This window comes from Astatotilapia calliptera, chromosome 14, assembly GCF_900246225.1.
Source record: "Astatotilapia calliptera chromosome 14, fAstCal1.2, whole genome shotgun sequence".
NCBI classification, from domain to species: Eukaryota; Metazoa; Chordata; class Actinopteri; order Cichliformes; family Cichlidae; genus Astatotilapia; species Astatotilapia calliptera.
This window is the reverse complement of record NC_039315.1, coordinates 30,327,961-30,349,342: the sequence shown is the minus strand read 5'-3', so window position 1 is coordinate 30,349,342 and position 21,382 is coordinate 30,327,961. Positions and strand designations below refer to the sequence as shown.

Sequence of the window (21,382 nt, the reverse complement as noted above, 5' to 3'; positions counted from 1 at the left end):
ACACACACACACACACACACACACACACACACACACACACTGTGGGCTGGCATTTGTGTGTGTGTGGGTACAGATGGACAATGGTGGATAGGACAGGTGTGTGGACAGGTGTACAGGCTTGAGTATGTAGGCACAAGTGTTTCTACAGGCTCCAAACTCAACCGAGACGTGCACACAGCTACCAGCCACGCTGTCGGCAGCATTTGCTAACAAATCTTAAGTGCAGAACACAATCTGCCCTCAGTCCTCAAAAAGCCATTTACAAGTGAACTACCTCATTTCCTTACAGTTTAATTACCTAATTCCACCCAGTTGGAAACCACCACTGAAATGAAATCCTTTGTTGGAATGGAAGTTTCTTGTAATTTCTGATTCCCTCATATTTTCCCCACCCAATAATATGACTTCACCTCTAGGGGGAGCCCTCTGTTTCCCTATCGGTTGGGGAACCAGCTAATTGGTGTGGTTAATTGCACCATAATAGAAAAATGCTGGCGGCAGTCTACGTGCGTTTGAGCGCCAGTGCAACCCTGGGCCGAGGCTCAGTGTGCGCTGAAGTGGACTTCTGCTGGATGGGACTTGAGGGATCACGGAGAGAGTCAGACAATGGCTTACCCAGGGTGGTCCTGGTGGGGTGGCTGTGCTTTTTTTTAAGGATGCTTCTGTATCTACTGCCTGTCAGCTGCACCAGTCTGTTTATTTGTGTGCGTGCTCCCAGTGATACCAGTTACTTCAGTGTTTTCATGGAGGCCTCTCCCTCCCTGCTGTTTGCTTAGTGCAGGCTGAGGCAGACAGCTCAGTGTGGGCTTAGGATTCATACACACATATACACACACACATTCACAAACACACAGTCTGCATGCTCCAGGCACTCTCATTCTCTTTTCTTATCTAATCTCGAGCCTGTGTTTGTATGTGTGGCTAAAGGTTCATATTATTACTGCCTGTGCATGCAAGCATCTCCTCCGTCTGCATGCCTCCTCTTTGTTTTTGTGGCTAAATATTACCCATACAAATGCATATAGCGCCATTGGTGGTGTTACTTTAAGTATTTCTGTGTGCAGGCACCCTTGCACAGGTGTCCTTTCCAGTTTTTGTGCCCTTGCATAGTGCGGATCTGCTTGATTGTCATTTCTGTCATGTCTGCATGGACATTTTTGGTAGTCAGCTCCAGTTTGTTGGAGAGCTGGCTCCATGCCAGTTCATTACTAAAGCGGCTACTATTTCTCCCTGCTCTTGCGAGTCTGTTTGCATCCATTAGTGTAAAATATAGCTGAAATAAACCTGAAATAGAAATACATGTTGAAAAATATCACAGATGAAAACGATTGGAATTGTAAAATTAGTTTTCATGCTGATTGAGGCACATAACCCCTGTCTTCATGTGTCTGTGTGTGTGTGTGTGTGTGTGTGTGTGCGTTCACTGATGTGGAATCAGGTTTCGGCTTTTCTTAATCGGCTGTGTGGTTTGATGATAGGCAGTTTGGTTTCTCTGTGTGTTCCCCTGTGGTCTGTGTTTTCACCAACTGCTTGGCTGGTATAGGACCACAGTGGCCACAAGCCAGAGAGGTGCAGATGTTTCCCTGTCTGTGCTAAACATCTGTGTGGAGTAGGGGTGTCAAACATAGGGAGAGGGGCCCAGATCTGGCCTGCCAAAGGGTCACATTTGTCCCACTGCATGGCTTTGCAAAGTGTGAAATGTGCAGCCAAGTCATACCTGCCACTTGTCTGGTGTGGTGGGGCCAGCCTTACTGCACAGGAGCAAAAATTCAAAGGACAATGTTAAAAGTATTTCTAGAAGTTGCTTGAATGATAAAAACATAAAAATAATATTGTTGTTCAGTTACAGGAATTCTACATATGAAGACATGTAGTGACAGCAAACACAAGGAATGTGGAATACTATAGACGCAGAGTTGAAATTGCACTTAATTTTTATTTAAGATATCTTGGAACGTTTATGGTCTGTTTTTGTTCAGTTAAATCATGAAATGATAAAATAATTTAAGAACAAATAATACATTACTCTGGGACGAGATCGCAGATCCGAGCAGAGGAAATGAGCTTCCTCCGAGAGGTTTTGGGGCTCTCTGTTTCCCTCAGCAATGATCCTATCTCTGATTTCAGTGCTGAGTGGCTCAGAATTGAACTGCCGTGCCTCCGCATCGAAAAGAGCCACTTGTGGTATTTGACTTGCATGCCTCCTGGACAGCTCCTATTTGAGGTGTTTCTGGCATGTCCAGCAGGGACAGAGGCTTGGGCTATGTGTCTCGGCTGAGTAGAGCTGGAGGAGGTGGTCAGGGACAAGGCGGTGGACAGATGACACTAAAGAGGGGTAATGGTTTCACAATTTTTAGCTATGGCCCATTTAAATGTGGTTTGTCCAGAATATATGGCCACAAACTAAAAGGCGACACCCTGGTCTGCTTTCTTCCTTATTGACGTTTTAAAAAAACTAGTTCAGCATTTTGGGAAATGTCTCCTTCCCTCTTGATACCTTTACAATGGAGCCATGCTACTTGTTTTCAGTCTAAGATAAGCTGACAATCACCTGGCTACAACTTAATACAACAAACCGTTGCGTCTGTCATGAGCGGCTTTTAAAGCGGCGACTGTGTCGCACCTGCAGATCCACAAGGGAGCACAGGGTGTCCTCTGGTGAATTGAGAACAGCTTCTCTTTTTTTCTTTTTCAATTTCACTGCTATTCAGATTTAATATTCTTTTTAGCAAGCTGGCCAGCACAAAGGCAGACAGAATTTAAGGCAATATTTGGTGATCACACTTTTTCCTGCTGTTGCCACCCACTCAATGTGATTTCTGAATCAAATCTAAGAACCAGCGATTATTACTTTTCAAATCGATGTTGAATGTCGGACCAACGCTCGTTGCTATTTGCAGCTGAATTGGGGGTTTTACTCTCCAGAGAAATGTTTGTGAGAGCTCAAAAATTAAAAAAAAAAAGTGTCCGAAATAAGCTTTCCACACATCCCCTGCCCCCGCCCGCTCTGCTACTGTGGGGATCTGCTCTTTTTCTCCCAAACTTTCATTCCCCATCTCTTCCCGGATGTCACTTTCTTCTGCCTCTTGCTCTCTCCTCAGCCCATCTCACCCTGCGTCCTCTCTTTCTTCAAGTGGCGTCTCCCAGCTTTCTCTGCGGGTATCTTCCTCCTCGTACAGCTCTACTGCTGTACGAGCCTTCAAACTGGCAAACAGTCATGCGGCTCTCCTATCACAATATAATGAGATTGCAAGCGCCCAAATTGAAAGAAGCCATTTTCTACAGCTGTCAACTTATTATCGAGGAGGGACCGACTTATTCTGGCGCCTCTAAAGGCAGCAGAGGAGAGAGAGGGATGGAGGTGATGGAGAGATCGAAGGGAGCAGGTTTTGAAAAATGGAGGGGGAGGAATGTGGGGAGCTGTTTTACATTTAACATTTTTCTTTTTCCGCTCTCTCCCAGTCTCTCTGGTATTTCAGTTTGGTCACTAGCACAGCCTTGAAGTCCGGGTCTTTTATTCACCATGTTCTTGTTAATATTTTAAACAGCACCGTGTAAGGCTTTCTAGGCCTGTGAACGTATGCGCCCGTTTGAGCGCCTCTCATCAAGTGTGAGTGTTTATTCTCCGTCCTCATGACTATTTATACAAACAGCAGGTACTGGATATTTGTCTCTGAGGGAATGGATTTCTCTATTTTGGCCAAGCTTCTCCCGGCCCATTTAAAATTCAGGCATTTAGGTATTGCTTTTATCCGTAGCACCTCCTAATGAGTGAGTGGTGTCTGAGTGGCTCTGTGGATCTAACCTGTTATTTTCTGGACAGGCCTCTAGTGCAATTCGTTTTTTTCTTTTCCAGTTGTTTATTGTAAACTGCAGGGAGGAGCATGGGCACAGCTCTAAAAGAAAAAAAGTGAAATAAGGTGAGGAAAAGTTCTGCTGACGCACCTTTTACACGGCCGTGAAATACTTTGATGGTCAGATATGCATGGCCGCCTGAAGGGACAGAGCTGAAAGGAGCGTATTCTCCTCAGCAGAAGAGGAGCAGCAGCTCCTTTCCAAAGACATGCAAACAGACATGAGCGCAGCATTGATGCCCCAGTCGCATCCTTTAAATGTCATACGTTGGCCCGAATGGTTGCAGAGCTGGTTTAGGAGGTTTTGAAGATTCAGTACACAAGCTGTCAGTCATCACAAGCATCTGCTGGGTCCGATGGCAGTGCTGAGTTTGTTCTTATTTCCAAACAGGACAGCTGATTCTACTTGACATTGTCACAAGAGGGTTTTCCCTCGTCTTTCAGACCTAATTCTGCTTTCATTCTGTGTTGATTGGGGTAATATGCTCTGTTTGTGCGTCCATATTGAGCTGTAGCGTAGTGTGACGTTAATCCAGCTTTTTATTAATGAGCCAGGCTGGTGAGTTTTTTATTCCCGTGAGCTGGTTTACTTTTTGTCTGCCAGTTAGTAGGTTTGTTAAAATGATTTAACAGTAGGGCTTGGTGATATGGCCTAAAATTTATATCGCGATATAATTTGAAGCATGTGCGGTAATGATATATATCACGATATATTCTTTTCTTCTGTATAACGCATTTTCCACACTATAAGGCGCACTTAAAATCCTTTAATTTTCTCAAAAATCGAGAGTGTGCCTTATGTATGAATTCTGGTTGTGCTTACTGACCTTGAACCGATTTTGGCGTGCAGAAATCTGTTAAAAAAGGTTTTAGTACAACTTTGGTAAGCTGCACTGCTTGATGGATTGTCAGAGCATTACGGCTGAGGGGCTTCGCAGAGTAATCTGAGTCCAAAACTCCGTCGGCGTCAGGTCCCAAAGTCAAACAACACTAAGAGTTAAAAATGGTCTAAATTCTTTCATCTTTAATTAAGTCATCAGCGTTGCTGCTTTATCGGGTGTAACAATTAAGTTTTACATCCATGAAAACAGGATTTATTAAATTTAACAGAGTTAGAAGTTAACAGGAAGTTAGCTCGCTAGTTTACACCTAAACATTTCATACCATGTTCTGACTGAGAGATTTTTGAAACTAATTAAAACGTACAGCTCTGCTACCACTTCCAACATAAATGAAGACAGAAAACTAAACAGCAGTGGCGTTTGCAGGGTCACTGAAGTTGGACTACCTGGTATATAATGATTTAGATTTTTAACCGGAAACTCTTTTATCTACACGTCTATCCATGCCACAACCTTCCATGCAGTTAAAGTTGTGGTATGCCTACGTGACCCTGGACCAAGATCAATTATGATGATCCAGGAACAACACCAACGCAGGGCTATCAGACACACCCTAGTGACCACAGTATTTTCTGTGGGATGAGAGGGGGAAGTAATGAGACATACTCCTTTATTAAAGCATTGATTTTGACATAAACAGGAGGTAAATATAGGTGATGCTAATGCCATTAGCTAATGCTTCTGCTCTATTTAGGTCCCAGCCTCAAATAATGTGGCTGCTGTGATAAATGTCTAACAAAGTCCAAATATAGAGCAGGCTGAGCCGGATGGATGATTATCAAAATATCAAACTTTAACACAATTTTTCCACATCTAAAACATAGTCGACATAATATTTTTCATGGCCATCATTGTTCCCTGAGCTTCACCTTGTGTTTACTGTTATAACCAGTGATGAGAGGGGTTCTTCAACCTCTTAAAAGTAAGGGGAAAAAAAGAGGATAAAAGTGGACCTTTTATGCCACGCTGCAAAATTTCCATAAACGTTTGTGTGAGTTCTTCTGAAGGACATTGTTTAATTTAGTGAATTGTTGAAAGGTGCGTGTTGCCTGTTTAAAGTGAAGCTTCATCAGCTTTACACACCAAAGTCTGTTGACAGGTGTTTGCGGAATATGTGTGTGTGGCGTTTAAAGTCTTATGCATCTCCAAAGGGACTCAAGTCCCTCAACTCCTTTGAGTCAGCATCAGGTGGGGCTGCAGACTAAAAGAAACCTGAAAGTGAAAAAAAACCGTTGTGGGTGTTGAAATGAACTTACTATTCCTTGTGGTCTGGTCCTCCTCTCCACTTCAGGCTAGACCCTCAAGGCTGCATTAGCCATTACTAGCATAACAATGTCTGAAGTGAGCTGCCGAAGGTCAAATTGCATTGTGGAAAATGTGGGTGCCAGGTTGTGACAAGACAGAATTACATGTGGAATTAAAAAAAAGAGTATTTCTGGCTCTGCTCCATGAATTCTGATGATTTTTCTTTTTAAAAAGCCTTTATGAGTCTGGCAGTGGTAAAAGAAGGCAATGCTAAATCGGTGGAGGAAAACTGCATTGTGGAGATACAACCGAATAACACACAAATCTACATCTAATCGTTCAGTTAATAGGCCACGCCCCTTCAGTGGTTGGACAGAAACAAGAAAAAAAAAAGTCAAGAAATCGCTACCAGCCACTACCCTGCACTGTCTTTGTGAGCTCGCTGTTGGCCCTCGATGAGTGCATGCGTGTGCGCGCGCTCGCGCAGTTTTGTGTGTCGTGTATCTATCGTCTGTATAGTAGAGTGACCTTGATGTCTGTGCTCAGCAGGAAGACGCTAGAGAGGAGTGATTAACAAGAGAGAGACAAAAAGAGGAGAGAGAGAAGTGCAAAGAAAGATGAAAACGTAAAACACAAAGGGAGGAGAAAAAAAAGAACAGCAGGAGAACAGGGGGAGTGGGAAAGTTAAACACGCAAGTAAAAAAAAGATAGGAAAGAAAAACAGTCTTGGAAACAAGTGAGAGAGCGAGAGAGACAGAGCGAGGGAAACGAGTTGTGAAAGAATGAGAAGCCAAATGAACGGGGGGGGGGGGGGCAAATTAGGGGGGGGTGGAGGAATGACTCACCGCACATCTACTCACTTTTTTCTCCTTCTTCTTCTTCTTCTTCTTCTTCTTCTTCTTCTTCTCCCTGCAGGCAATCTGGAGGTGCAGTCATCAAGAACAGGTACGAAGGGGTGTGGGTGAGGGGTGGGGTGGTGAGGTTGAGTGGAGGGAGGGACAAAGGGAAGAATATTCCACTGCATGTTAATCAAACTCACACTTGTACAGGTGGGAAAATACTGTGCATACATTGTTCTTGCAGTGAGAATAAAGTGTTATATACTCTCTTACTGTACAGGATGTGTGTGTCTGTGTGTATGGGTGTGTGGTGTTAACAGTGAGTGGTCGCCAGCTTGTCTGCTGTGACCCAGGTTATTAGGACTGTGCATCTCCACTCCTACCTACACACACACACACACACACACACACACACACACACACAAAGACTGTAGCTGTCCATGACTGTTCACCCACTGCCCCTTTTGATGGTTTGGGTGTGTGCAAGCTTCACGTTGCTCCTTGTTCTACTTAAAGCCTTCCTCTTTTGACTCACACGCCACACTGGACCTCCTCTTGTCCTTCACCTTTAACCCCTCCCTATAACCTCCATCCTTGTTCTTCCCCTTTGCTCTGACTCAGTCTTGGAGAGGAGTTTTATAAGGAGGCCATCGAACACTGTCGCAGCTACAATGCCCGTCTGTGTGCAGAGCGCTCCATGCGGCTCCCTTTCCTGGACTCCCAGACCGGGGTGGCCCAGAGCAACTGCTACATCTGGATGGAGAAGAACCACCGTGGACCAGGTTTGTGTATGTGTGTGTGTTTTTTAGTGTTTTTACCCATCAGAGTGTTCTTCCTCTTCTTCTCCTATGTTGGTGTGTGTGTATGCCAGCTGTTGTGCTACACGAACTGTTCTCTCCAGTCGCTCATCACGCTTCTTCCTTCCTTCCATCCTCTGCTCTGCTTGTTTCTGTCTTTCCTTTTCATGCCTCCTACCTCTCACACCTCAACTTTTTTCCCCCAAAGGGTGTTTCCTCATTGCTTTTTCCTTCTCTGTAACATCAGTGTATTTTGGCACTGAATCAGACAGCCCTGTAGGCGATGTTACGCCGCTGGCACCAGCTATTCCAGAGACAACACACTTATGTGCGTGTAGTTTTGTGTAATGCCTGATGCATTAACCATTTTGGTTTGTATAATTTCACTTTCAGATAAAACTTTATTTTCAGTGTAACCCAAATTAGAATTGAACTCACTTATTGAATTTTTAAAATAATTTTTAATTTTTATTTTGTGTTTGTAGATTTAAAGTTGTTTTTCTTTGTTTAATTTCACTACTTTTTGTTACTGGCCAAATAACTTTGAACAAAATTGCCACATTTTCTAAAACCACCAAACAAAACTTCATTGTTCATTGGATATTTTACACACGCACATTAACCCAACACAGCACCATCACACTTTTCTTTGGAGTGGTTTCGTCACACTGAGATCCAATAACTACTATTATAGCATCCAATGGTGCACAGAGGACACAATATGATTTTTCCTGTAGTGTCACATACCCATACCAACATTTGTGGCCACATTAGCTGGCATCAGGGCTGTAGAGTGGTGAATGACAGTTAAATAAGCTACATTTTTGTAGTTTAGTGGTAGTTCAAGTAGTTAAAGACAACATGAAACACTAAACATATAAAGGCTAATTTACACCACTGAGCCCTCCTCAAAACTGATATACTGTAGATATAACTCCGTGAAGCTGGATTTAAAAAAACAAGTGCTTAAGGTTTTAAAAAAATGTTTAGCACCATCTTCTGACATCATGTGGTTGGTTGGTTGTGGTTAATAGCCTTACATTAAAGCAGTGTTTCCCAACCTTTTGGAGCCATGGCACATAGCACACAGCACACCACCAAACAAAAAATTTCACAAAAAACATATTGACAAAAAACATGCACCAGCTATAGCGGCTATAGTTTGTTCCCAATATACCATTTTTGCTTTCTTCTGACTACTACTCATGCTAGGACCTTCCTCTGGGTTGGACTTTTCTCCAGGACCCAGGTCAGATTGACTACTTTTGCTTTTCAAATATTTATCTATTGCTGTTACACCCTGCATTGTCGCATGACAATGTAATTTCTTCTTCATCTTCTTCTGTTTAATTGGCAGTTGGCAACCCGTTTAATTGGAGCAAGAAGTTGTACTGCCCTCTAGTGGAAGAGAATGTAGTAATTGTTTTGCCCGTTACGCTGGTCGCTTAGCGTACCAATCAGGTGAAACCATATATTCTTCCAAGGGACACCTGATCATTTCTCACGGCACTCCTATGCGCACAGTGGTTGGGAAACACTGAGCTAGCTAACATAAGCTAATATAAGTCTATTATCATCAACCAACCACATGACGTCACGTTCCGTACTGACAGAAGATGGCGCTAAACATGTTTTTAAAACTTTAAGCACCTATTTCTTAAATCCAGCTTCACAGACAGAGTTGCATCCATGCCGGTTTTTGAGAGCAGGGCTCCATGGTGTAAATTAGTGTTTCATGTCATCTTTAGAAACACACAAAACAGTCAAAAGTAATCTAACTACTGAAAGCACAACTTGGGTCATAAAAGAAAACAGGAGATTTTTTTATTTTCAGCTTTAATTTGACCATTTGCAAGTTTCCACTCTAAGTACATCACTTTCACTAGTTATGGCCTCTCCTGATTTTATCCTGTCCGCTCTGAAGACATGGCCAGGTTAGTTAGCTGAGGGTCTTTTGTAGTATTATATTTTTGTTATATCACATGTACATATATCGTTTTTTATAAGCACCCATTCACACCCAGTCACAGAAGCACTTTTTTAAATGTTTTTTTGCCTAAGTGCTTTCTGTCTCACATTCACACTCCGGTGAATGGATCAGAAAGCAACTTTGGTTCAGTATCTGTCTGTATACTATACTGGAGCAGCCAGGGATTGAACCATTAACCTTTGGATTACTAGATGACCTACTCCACCTCATGAGATGAGCTGCTCTAGCCCTCCTCAAAACAGTTTCAGAGCAGTTTCCCAAGAACACCAACTTTCGGATGAATTACTACGAGATCAGGTTGACACATAAATGCAGGGGTACTTTCACAGGGGTCACTGGTGGTCACAAGATGGTAACAGTAGGTAACACCAATGGTCAGTGGTCCCTCTAGAGTTTCCTCAACAAGGCCATTTGGGCTAAAGGCTCACAACACCCAGTAATGATAGTACCAGTGATGAATGTACTGAAGTACAGTTATGTTATATAATGTATTTGCTCTTTATTTATTTGTTATACTGTTTTCTCCTTCTACTTCACTATGTATTTGCAAGTTGCAACTCGTACAATTTATTTTAGGTCTTATTTTGCCGAATATAAAAATAAATCTTCCAATAAATGTATTATAGATAAAGTGACACAGCAGTATATAAGTAATTAGCTGTAATATAAATATTATATACACAGAATACACAGAACACTGCATAATTAATACTTTAAGTAAAACTTTTACACTGTTATTTAAGGATGAAGACTTTTACTTAAAGGGTGTAATGCCTATTTCACTACTATTTCAAGCAGAAGAATAAGAATAAATGTTTAGTTCTTATGCAATGCTACCTTTTCTGTAACACCATCTGTGTCGGGCCACTGCTCTGCACACGAGCTCTCGAGATAAACTAAAATAACAAACCTGAATAAATAACTGCGAAATGTTGTAAAATATAAAATGTGTTAGCGTTTAGCACCGCTGTGTCTACAGTCGCTCACAGTCTCTGGATGTGGGCTGTCTAGTTAATGATGTAAAACACCAAAATTAGTTACTTGGTAATTTATTCCAGCACATCAGACTTTGACATGCCAGAATTATGATTATTTAATAACCTACTTTCCTTCATGTACTAATTAATGTATCAATCATGCCAGTATGTGTGTTCCTCTGTATTTCAGGTCACGCTCCGGGCCAGTTGTACACATACCCCGCTCGCTGCTGGCGCAAGAAGAGACGGCTAAACATCTTGGAGGACCCGCGGCTTGTACCGATCGAGTTCAAGATAGGTGAGTAGGAAATGGGATGAACAGAAACACTTGAAAGAAACTGCAGAATATCTCAACTATGTTAGGTGTGGTAGACATTGCTTATAAATTCAGAGTCACACAGAATATCTCTTTTCTTTGAAAACTTTATGGATGTTATTGTATAACTAACTTCAGTGGAGTGATCATATTTGTAGAAAACTTTAACCTCATACTTAAGTAACTTTTCTTATTTTCTTATTTTACCAACATTTTACAGCAATTGGTTAATGCTTTGAGAAAATTTAAAAACAGCAATTTTCCACAAGTGTTATACAATCATATGACGCTAAAATGGCCATGATCATTTCAGCCTCTGTGCCGTGGAGATGCTAAAAGTCACTGCAGTTTCATGAACAAGCCAAATGTCGTGTCCTCGGGGCTCTGTCAGCTCGGCTGTGCACGCCAGCGTGAAGTCGTGCTCTCTGCTGCTTTCTGATTGTAATCGTCTCGTTCCACAGACTACGAGGCATCTTTAAAGAAGGAGGGGGGGATCCCAGACGGTCCCGTGCTGGAGTCGCTGCTTGCTGGGGAAACCCTGGACAAGAAGGTAGAAACCAAGGAAGAAGAGCCCATGAGCGAGTGTCAGGTGAGATGCTGCTTCCTCTTTCCTCGGTCGTTTCTCTCTCTGTAGTTCTTTGTTGCTCTCCACGTCTTGTTGTTTTCTTCTCATGTCAGGCTGTCTGTCTTTTTTTATCCATCTGTGTTTGCGTTTCTTTGTCTGTCTATGCCTTTTTGTGTGTGCGCGTCTCTCTCTCTCTCTCTTGGAGTGTGCGTTTTGGCGGTGACATGGGCTCCTGCGGCTCCTGACAGCGTGTGCGTGTTTCCCATCACTGCACTTGTGGCTTGTTGTTTTACGGGGATCCCGCTCAGTTGTTTCACAGACTTTGAAAATTGTTTTCTTTTTATCTTCTTTACATTAAAAGGAAACATAACTTATGTGCAAAAACTTAATGCTCATCTGTCTGGAGTATTTCACGAGCTCGAGGCTGCCGCTGTTGAACTCTCACGGACAGCTAATCAATCAGCAGTGGCCCTTTGAGAGCTGGAGTCGTGTTTAGGGCCTCTAATCCGGGGCTTCCCCCAACTCCTGCTCTTCAGCAGGCAGGCGTTATACCGTGTGTCCCATCAAACACTCAACTGTCAGCTTTTTACACTTTTCTTACTACAATATTTGAGCTCAGTGTCTGTGATATTCCACACATGAATATATTTGAACAAAGCTGGTGTCTTTGTTAAAATAGATGTTTAGTCCTACTAAAGTTCTTGCTAATAGAACGCTAAAAGCCTCTCATCCAAGAGGGGCACTCCACTGATTTTACGCATAGTCTTCAGTTTATTCATCACAACGGACTCTGCACAGCCTGTGAAGTTTCTAATGAATAGGCTGTAATGCATACTCAAGTGAACCTTTTTGGGGTATTTAGGACACAATGGAGTTCGGTAAAACAAGCTATCAAGTTTTAATATAGGAAGTGGAAGTATGTTTTTGTTGGCTGACCCAAAAGGAAGAGTATGTCTGACACTTCTGCCTGCCTTTACTCATTCTGTTATGCCCCCCTCATCCCATGATTTGCCCAGTTTTATTAGATTTTCATGATCTACCTGTTTAATTGAGAAAATTGTGATTCAAATGTTGTCATATTTTATTGCAGCAAAACGGTGAAAGTATTGGTTATGTTCAGTGTTAATAGTGCTTTCATGCTGGGATCATCCGAACAAGTTAAAAACAGCAGGAAAGTGCGCAATTTAATTTAAACATACGGGCTCATGCAGGGTAAAAGGAAAAATAAATGACTTAAGCGATAAAAGGAAAGGAAACTAACCTGTATGACAGTCCATCTCTCCCTTTCTGTTTCTATATCTCACCAACAGAAGCTGCTTGTTGGGGATTTCCCTCATGAGCTGGAGGCGGATGACATGGATGAAGATGTTCCGAAGCGCAAGAACCGTACCAAAGCACGAGTAAGGAAACAGGGACATTTCAGTCTTTTCCACAGAAATTACTTACTTGTTAATGTGGAAGAGCAGAATCAGGAAAAAACAAATGACCTAGTCTGAGCTCAGAGTTATCAGCTCTGAATCTGTGTCCTGTCTGTAAGACATAAAGGCACGCAGTGCTGGAAACGTGACAGTGTATAAGGAATGATTACTGGAAACTTCACATAAATGTAAAATATAAGTTAGAAATCTTTTCGTGCTTTTTCTGTGTACCAGACTTTGAAGTGAAGTGTCATTACACAAAACTAGAAGTTATTGCAAATAAATGCAAACAGATACAGTGATTAAAATCATGCTGGGAAGACCTCTTTTATAACATCTTTGATTAGATCAGACAGGTCTTTTTTTCCCCCACACTCTTTTTGGGGATCCTATGGGAAGATAATCAAGTGTTAGCAATGCATTCTGAAAGTCACCACACACAAACTCTCTCTCTCTCTCTCTCTCGCTCTCTCTCCCTCTCTCACACACACACACACACACACACACACACACACACACACACACACACACACACACACACACACACACACACACACGCTTACACATACACCAGGGTTGCTAATTGGAACTGTTGCTCCCCTGCTAGGTGTCATCAGCCCCCTCCTGCTGGAAGTGGAGCTTTACACTGAGAGCAGATGATTAGAATGCAAACGTGTGTGTGTGTGTGTGTATTGTGAAACAGTGAGTGAGGAGTGTGCTGCTATGCTGTCTTTATTGTGTATGAGTGTACAAAACTTAGTACATAATAAGCGTGGAAGTTCAAACTTTTATGATTATATTACATGTATTTTTACAAGTGTGTGTGTGTCTGTGTGTGTGTGTGCTCTCTGCAGGCCTATGGTGTTGGGGGCATGAGAAAGAGACAAGAGCTGCCTGCCATTGAAGACAGAGACAAGCCTTATGTCTGTGACAGTGAGCGTCACATTTTCTATGGATTCATTTAAGTTTCTCCTTTCTCGTTTCTTCTTGCAAACGTAGATAAATCTAATATTATACACTGCGTGTGTGTTCCAGTCTGCGGGAAGCGCTATAAGAACCGCCCAGGGCTGAGTTACCACTACACTCACACACACCTGGCAGATGAGGAGGGTGAAGAAGACTCAGAGCGACACACGCTACCCTTCCAACGCAAGAACAACCACAAGCGTGAGTCTGCACTTATCTGTCTGTCCATTTGCAGGTTGTTGTGGAGAGTTTTCAGAATATTTGTATTCAAAACAGACTAAGTATAAAACATTTTCAGGGTCATACCAACCATCCTTCATAATCACAGCTGATTGCCTTGAAGTTACCCCAGTGGCATTAGGGATGGGTACAGTGCTGACAAAGCCAAGTCCAGTGTGCACTTGTGTGCATTTTATAATAAGATTTAAGCTGAGTTTTCAGCTCTCTCTTATTCACATTTTAGAACCTTTTTCAACCCCGGTCAAACAATGTGAGCTTCCTTAGTAGAAGAAAAAGGGGTTAAACGTGCATTATAGGACACACCACACCCTGCAGTGGGACTGAAAGTTTGCACTAGTTTGAGTCTGATGGACGCAGATTGTCACACTTTTGTTCTCTGTTAACTTCAAGTCTACAGAACGTGGCACATGACACTTCAATATTAGCATGACTGCCCTGAGGCAAAGTTAGCCCTAGGGTAATTTTGCTCTTTTTCTTTTCTTGCAATGTTTAACCTTTCAGGGATTTGGCTGCTGTAGCCCTGAGCTAATGTCACTGTCAGACCTCATTCAAACTTCTACTATTACCACTGTATCAATACTGTATAGAAACTTTTCAGAAGTGACAAGATAGCTATTTCTGAATGTACAAATGCATCATTATAATGTAGCATACTTGCTATTCATAGGGCGGGTTGAGGGAACACCAAAACAAGCACATGATCATCAGTCATGTCAGTTGCAATGATGAATGTCTATTTGAAATAAAGCACAACCACAGTGTTTAATATAAGCAAAACAACAGATACATTTTTGTATATGTTGATTGTGTGCCTGTGATTTGTGCCTGCCCTGCTACCTGCTTTCAGAACGTGCACACACAGACCAGTCGCTGTGAGGTTCCTGCCACAAATCTGGGTTTGACAAACTTTAGCAGGAGCTGAAGTTGTTGCTTTTACATGTTTTATTTACTCCTGCAGCTTTGTAGGGTTTCCTGCAGCAGCAGGATCAATACGTGCACCTGAGACAATGTTCATTTTTCAACATAATTATTAATTATTTCCAACACATAGAAAGGATGGGTCATGACGTGTGAACTGTTGATGTCTTCGGTAAAGTTCAAAACATTGTTCATAAATTCTCAATCACTATTTGCAGTTGTGATTTTATGAATAACTGTGAGCCTGGGTGTTTACTGTGACTAATCTTAGCACAAAAAGTGAGGACATTTGTTTTCGGTCGATCCTTTTGTTGTTGTAACAATGCTTGTCTAATCGATGCAATGAATCTTATACTGTTGGAAAGCCTGTGTATTTCCCCTTACATGGTGCTGGATTTGAAAATTAATTTGCGGGTTGAGCAGCAGAGTTGCCAACTTGCCAGGTCTTCTCTGTCAACGTCAAACAGCTTCTGCTATTCACTAGCTGGGACCACATCCTCATTTTAGGTTTGACAGCATTTCTAGTAGTTAATGGCAGATGGCTTGAACATGAATTGAGGCTGTGGGTAGAGGAAGGCTTCAGTGGCGGTGGCTCCCAGGCTGGGTAGATCCGCATGTACTAATGAGTAGTGAATGAACTGAAAAAGAGGAGGGAGGGTGGCGTAATATATAGAGAACCGGAAGGGTATGAAGGTGTGGTCCCAATCCTGAAATTCAGATGAGTTATCTCCTATTGACTCTTGTTTTGAACTCCTGGTACCCAAGATGGTGACAATTAGGAGCCTGATTGCTGCCTGATAGTGGTCAGCTGGTGTCTGCTCCAAGCATGCCAAGTTTGACTGATCTGAATAGGGCCTGTGGCATAGAGCAACTTTAAGATGATGCTCTGTAAAACCAAGATGCAGCATTATTTGGAGCGAGCACTAGTTCCATATAACAGTTGATATCAGATATAGGCTGTCCCAAGAAGACTGTGTTTCCTCATCCTGTCCACATTTAGGAACCGCAGTCTTCTACAGATTTACAGTCAAGGTGTGGAGGATGATTTGGCCGACAGCTCTTTACCCAGACAATCCAGAACAGACTGAACATAGCCACAGAGAAGATTTGGCAACTTTTTCATTAGAGCAACTCACATACTCAACTCTGCTGCTCAACCCACAAATTGTCCTCACAAACATGGCACTATTTAAGTGGAAATAATCAGACTTTTCAACAGTGTAAGATTTATTGGGAAGAATGGGACCAGATGGTAATAATGACAGCACATTTAACACATTTATTGTGAGATCAAGACAAATTAGATATGTTATCACATAGAGACTGTTTTGTGTGTTTCTGACAACATTAAAAAAAGAACTTTACACTTGTGATAGACTTACACCATGCCATCTCTCTTTATGATTTCAAGAGTTAAAGGTGCAATTCATCTAATTAAATTCACCAACTAAAAATTAGTACTTAGTCAAAAAAGGTCTAAGTCATGCATCCATTTCTAAGGGCCATTGGGAGATCTGACCAGGATACTGAAAGTTAGAGAAATGAAATTACCCAGACTGTAAAGGTTCTTCTACCCAACCATCATCTATTTTACTTAATTGTATACCTCAGCCTTTGCTGTGAATGCATATCAGTTGTTAATGAGCTTTTAACTGGCGCTGATCAATTTTAAAGAAGTGCTAGTTTACAAGTCATACTACAGTAAGGAACATTTCCATCACACTCTTTAGACATCAACTTCTAGTGTATGTACATTTTTTTTTACAGGATGCAATATGGCTGCAGCTATCAAGGGCCTAATGAGAATCTCTTAATGCAGTGGTCCATAATATCATGAGGTAGTAATGATGATAGCGCTCGCTAATGCCTTCAGCTCTTCTTGAAGAGAATGTCGACAGCTATGCTGGGTTACAGATGAAATGTTTTTTCAGACTGACTAAAGTATCTAAACCATTAACTAGCGTTTTGTGACATTCATTAGCTCCAAAATATGAACTCTAGTGTATATAGTGATTTTTTTCCCAATCTCACAACATTCATATTTGTAGTTCTGACTGAACAAAAAGGAAGTAATAACAATAAAAACAAAATGAAAAAATATGGGTAGCTGCACTGGCATCTTCCAAATTATTCTTTTTAACATTAGTATTCAAAATTTTGCAATGGATGTATGCATTCCCATTCTCTGTTTGTATGGTGTGTGTATAGTAACACAAACGTTTAAGGTGGTGCGCTTAACAAACATTACACCCGCATTAGCAGCGCCTTTCCATAATGATGTTACAATTAAGCTTAAAGCACAAGTGTGGCCAAATGCTGTTAAAATGTCAGGGTTTAAGAAAGGAAATATAAAGTGACTAAACCCGCGTAAACACAACACAGTTAAAAGAACTTGAAATGCAAATATTTAATTCATTTTAGTTCAATTAATTTTTATTTGCATAGGAAACAAATAGAAACACCCTACAATAATACAACCCCCCCCCCCCCCCCCCCCCAACAATCAGAGAACTCCCTGTGAGCAAGCACTTGGCACCAGTGGGAAGGAAAAACTCCCCTTTTAACAGGAAGGAACGTCCAGCAGAACTGAGCTCAGAGAGCAGCAGCCGTCTGCCATGACCAGTTGGGGCTTGAATATGGGAGATATGTAGTCTTGCTTGCTTGTGGCAGTTTATAACCGTGCTGCAGCGTTTTGGACTAACTGCAGTTGGCTAAGCACTGACAAATTGACACCTGAATAATGATTATTATAATAGCGAAGCTGGATCGCTCTCTTAACGTCTCCGAATCAGAGAAATTGCTTCACTTTTGCTAGTATCATAGATGGAAGAATCTAGTTTTAATGACTGTGTTAATCTATTTGTCACAAGTTAGATTATTGTTAAAAATCAATTCCAGGTTCCTCGCAAATGGTTTTTATAATTCCTTATAGGGACAATGTTGTAAAGGTTAAAACACAATGACCTCTGTTTCCTGTATGAGTATGAAAAAGGACTGGGCCAAGAATGGACCCCTGGGGGACCCCATATAAGCACAGGGTTATTGAGGAAGATGTAACCCCTACCCACATAGCAAGCTGGTCTAGCCTAGATCTGGTATCAAGTCGGCACTGCTGGCTGTCTTCTGGTGTGGTAAGTGGTATGTCATCCAGATATGGGCCAGGCCTGCCATAGATGGCACTGTCTATGTGATGGCATGCCATATCTGGCCCGATTGTGGTTTGGTTTATGTGGCCCAGGCTAATAGAAAACAGGTCTGGCCCAGATCTGGCATCAAGCTGGCACTTCTGACTAACTGGTGTCATGACAGAGTGTATGTCAACCAGATGTTGGCCAGGTCTGGCAATGATGGCACTATTTATGTTCCTATTTTCCTATTTTAGTTAGAAGACCCAAGTGCCATGTTGCAATACTATACTGCTATGGTAGCCAACGGTTCAAATGCAGGTTTGACAGGTTTGTGAGTGTACACTTTATCCACTACCTAGTGACGGTTTACTCATCTTTGCCAGTGGGTGGCTATAGCTCAGGAGGTACAGCAGGTCACCTACTAATTGGAAGGTTAGTGGTTCGATCCCTGGCTCCTCTAGTGTGCATGTCAAGAGTGAGAATGTGTGTGCCTGTAGTTAAGAAGCGCTCAATTTCGAGGAAGTGTATGAATGTGGCATGTTGTATAGAGCACTTTGAGTAATCTGGAAGAGTAGAAAAGCACTATATAAGAATCAGTCCATACAGAGTTTCGTCATATTACTTTTGCTCTATTATGTTCCGGCGGATGTTGTTATTACATGGCTTGATTAAGGTACACATTAGGCTGACATCTGGGGCCAGAGCTGAAACTGTTCTGGGCCAGCACAGGGCCAACAGTGTGTCTGCAACTGGCCTTGTGCTGGCCCATGTGTGGGCCACATCTGGCAAACCAGATCTGGGCCACCAAAGGGCCGTCATTCTTTGTGGTATGTGGGCCATGTGTAAGCACATTGTGTGGGCCAGATCTGGGCCATACCAATCTTGCTATCTGGGTAGTCTAACTGTAAAACCTTTGTTGGTTAAATAACATTTAAACCATTTTCAGCACAATTCTTTTGATTCTGAAGAAGCTGAGAGATAAGAATACCATGAAATACAATATTAAAATCAGGGCTAAGGTTTTAAAAAATTACATGAATGAATACTAAAATGACAGAATCTTCTAGGTCAGTAATTTTTATTGTTAGGAGGTCATGTAAAACTTTTAAAAGCACAGTTTCAGTGCTGTGGTGTGCTTGAAATCCAGACTTGTAGTACTGTTACAAACTGAAGCAAAGTTGTAAAGTATGTAAGGTGTTATAAAGTTTATTTTAGCTCCTGCTGAAGCGTCCAGATCACAATTCTCAGAATTATATTCATTTTGGATTAATTAGACACCTTGTGAGTTCAGATGCAATGCAAATGCTTCCTTCCAGTGCAGGGACCAGTGAGTCCAGCAAAGCACACATTAAACAAGCTGATTATTCGACTTTAATGAAGGAATATTTTTTTATGCCTCATGCCATACTTTAATCACTGTTGACTCAGCCAAACTGATTTTTTAAAATGATACGGCTGCACACCTGGTTTGGCAAATGCAGTAAACTGTAGTTTAGAAACATTTGCACGCAATGTAAACAGGCCCATCACATTTGATAACTTCAGAGAAATCATGTTCACTGTCACTGAGTTTTCACTAATTTTTCATAGAAACCATTTAAACAGGAATGACACAGGTGTAACAAACGTAAATAATAGTCAGTTTCCTGTTGGTTTTCCAGTGAGGTTGCACATACAAAACAGAGCCCTGTTTCCCTAAAGCATTTTAAGGCCCATTGTAAGTCTGCTGACGACAGTCTTAGTAAAAAAGATGCCTTTGGGAAATGGAGCCCAGGCCCAGGCACTACATGAAGCAGTTTATTAGACTGCAGTCAATATATATGTAATTGCTTACAACTGTCTTGAACACATTATTGTGCATCATGAAAAAAGTCACACCTCTGTGGACATTTATTCTCTTTAAAACTCACCTTGGTTTCCTCTCATGCCACATTATTCCCTGTGTTATTTTTACCTATTAAATAAAATGAACTGTGAGAAGTAAGTGTGAAAATTATTGAAAACTGGCAGATTTCCCAAAGCTATAAAGGGGCCTTTTGCAAAATCTGGAGGGGCACAGGTTTGTACAGACATTATATAGCATGAGACTGTCCAGAGATCACTTTTGCAGTGTGATTCACTGAATGGTACTGTAGTATATGCAGAACGCTGCTGTTGGTGTTTGGGATCCCAAGCCTGCACTTAGCACAAGGCTACAACGGCTCTGCTAAACGTATCATGGGTACGATAAGAGAGCAATAAGTGCCAATGAACAACAAGTAAAGCAAATATTTAGGTTTCTATGAACAGGTTGGGAATCAGGCCTCGACTCTTGATCCTGTCAGCTGCAGCATCAAAATTGCTCTGCTTTTTTTTCTTTGGCTATTTGTTCTCATCCCCCGGACCAGTTTTCTATTGCCGTGTTCGGCGTTCAGTGTTGTCTTCTGTGTGTGTGTGTGATTTGTTTGTTTTTTGAAGACTTCTTTTAAGGACAATAGCATGCATTTATCCTACGGGAGATTGTGTTTTGGTCAGTAATCATGAGTAAATTGGCTACAGTTGTTCACAAAAAAAAGGAAAAAGAAATAGCTGTGGACATTTGAAAGAAGAGCACAGACGAATCATCCTCTTTCTTTGTTCCTCCTGGTCTTAAAACAAGCAATTTGCTCAGAATAGAGCACACAGATAAACACACAAAACACACACATCCACGTTATCTGCACTGCAACAATGTCCACAGTGAAACCACGCTGCCTCAATTAATTGGCAGTGTGTGTTTTGTGTTTTTAAACTGGCCGTTTGTCTGACAGGACACAACAGTCCTTTATATATATATATATATATATATATACATTTCTCTCTATATATATCTTTGTGCGTGTTTGTAAAATGTGTGTGTTTGTGTGTGTGTGTGGCCAGGCTGCAGTATTAGGTCTCTCCAGTGGAGGAGAGCAAGAGAGACAGCATTTGAATTGTTTAATATCCCCCATTACTCCCTCCCAAGCAGTCAGAAATCACACACATGGTCACGTGAACACACACACACACACAGTCAAACACGCATGCACGCACACGCACACGCGGCTCCAGAAAACCCAATCTTCTCTGCTGAAATGAAAAAGAAAGCTTAGCCTTTTGGTTGGTGTGTGTGTGTGTGTGTGTGTGCTTGTGTGTGTGTGTGTGTGTGCTTGTGTGTGTGTGTGTGTGTGAGAGAGAGACTCCAAATGCACAAGTGCATATGCATTTGC

The 21,382-nt window shown here is 41.8% G+C and overlaps 1 protein-coding gene across 2 annotated transcripts in view; it reads left to right on the top strand.

The window, feature by feature from the left end:
- Nucleotides 1–21,382, top strand: part of dpf1 (double PHD fingers 1) — a 49,298-nt gene that overhangs the window by 6,118 nt on the left and 21,798 nt on the right. For both annotated transcript variants that reach the window (XM_026192582.1, XM_026192583.1), the window contains exons 2-8: nucleotides 6,917–6,946; nucleotides 7,462–7,622; nucleotides 10,795–10,902; nucleotides 11,382–11,509; nucleotides 12,796–12,885; nucleotides 13,758–13,836; nucleotides 13,939–14,070. In XM_026192582.1, coding sequence (XP_026048367.1) covers nucleotides 6,917–6,946; nucleotides 7,462–7,622; nucleotides 10,795–10,902; nucleotides 11,382–11,509; nucleotides 12,796–12,885; nucleotides 13,758–13,836; nucleotides 13,939–14,070 — 728 coding nt within the window. The remainder of the gene's footprint in view (nucleotides 1–6,916; nucleotides 6,947–7,461; nucleotides 7,623–10,794; nucleotides 10,903–11,381; nucleotides 11,510–12,795; nucleotides 12,886–13,757; nucleotides 13,837–13,938; nucleotides 14,071–21,382) is intronic.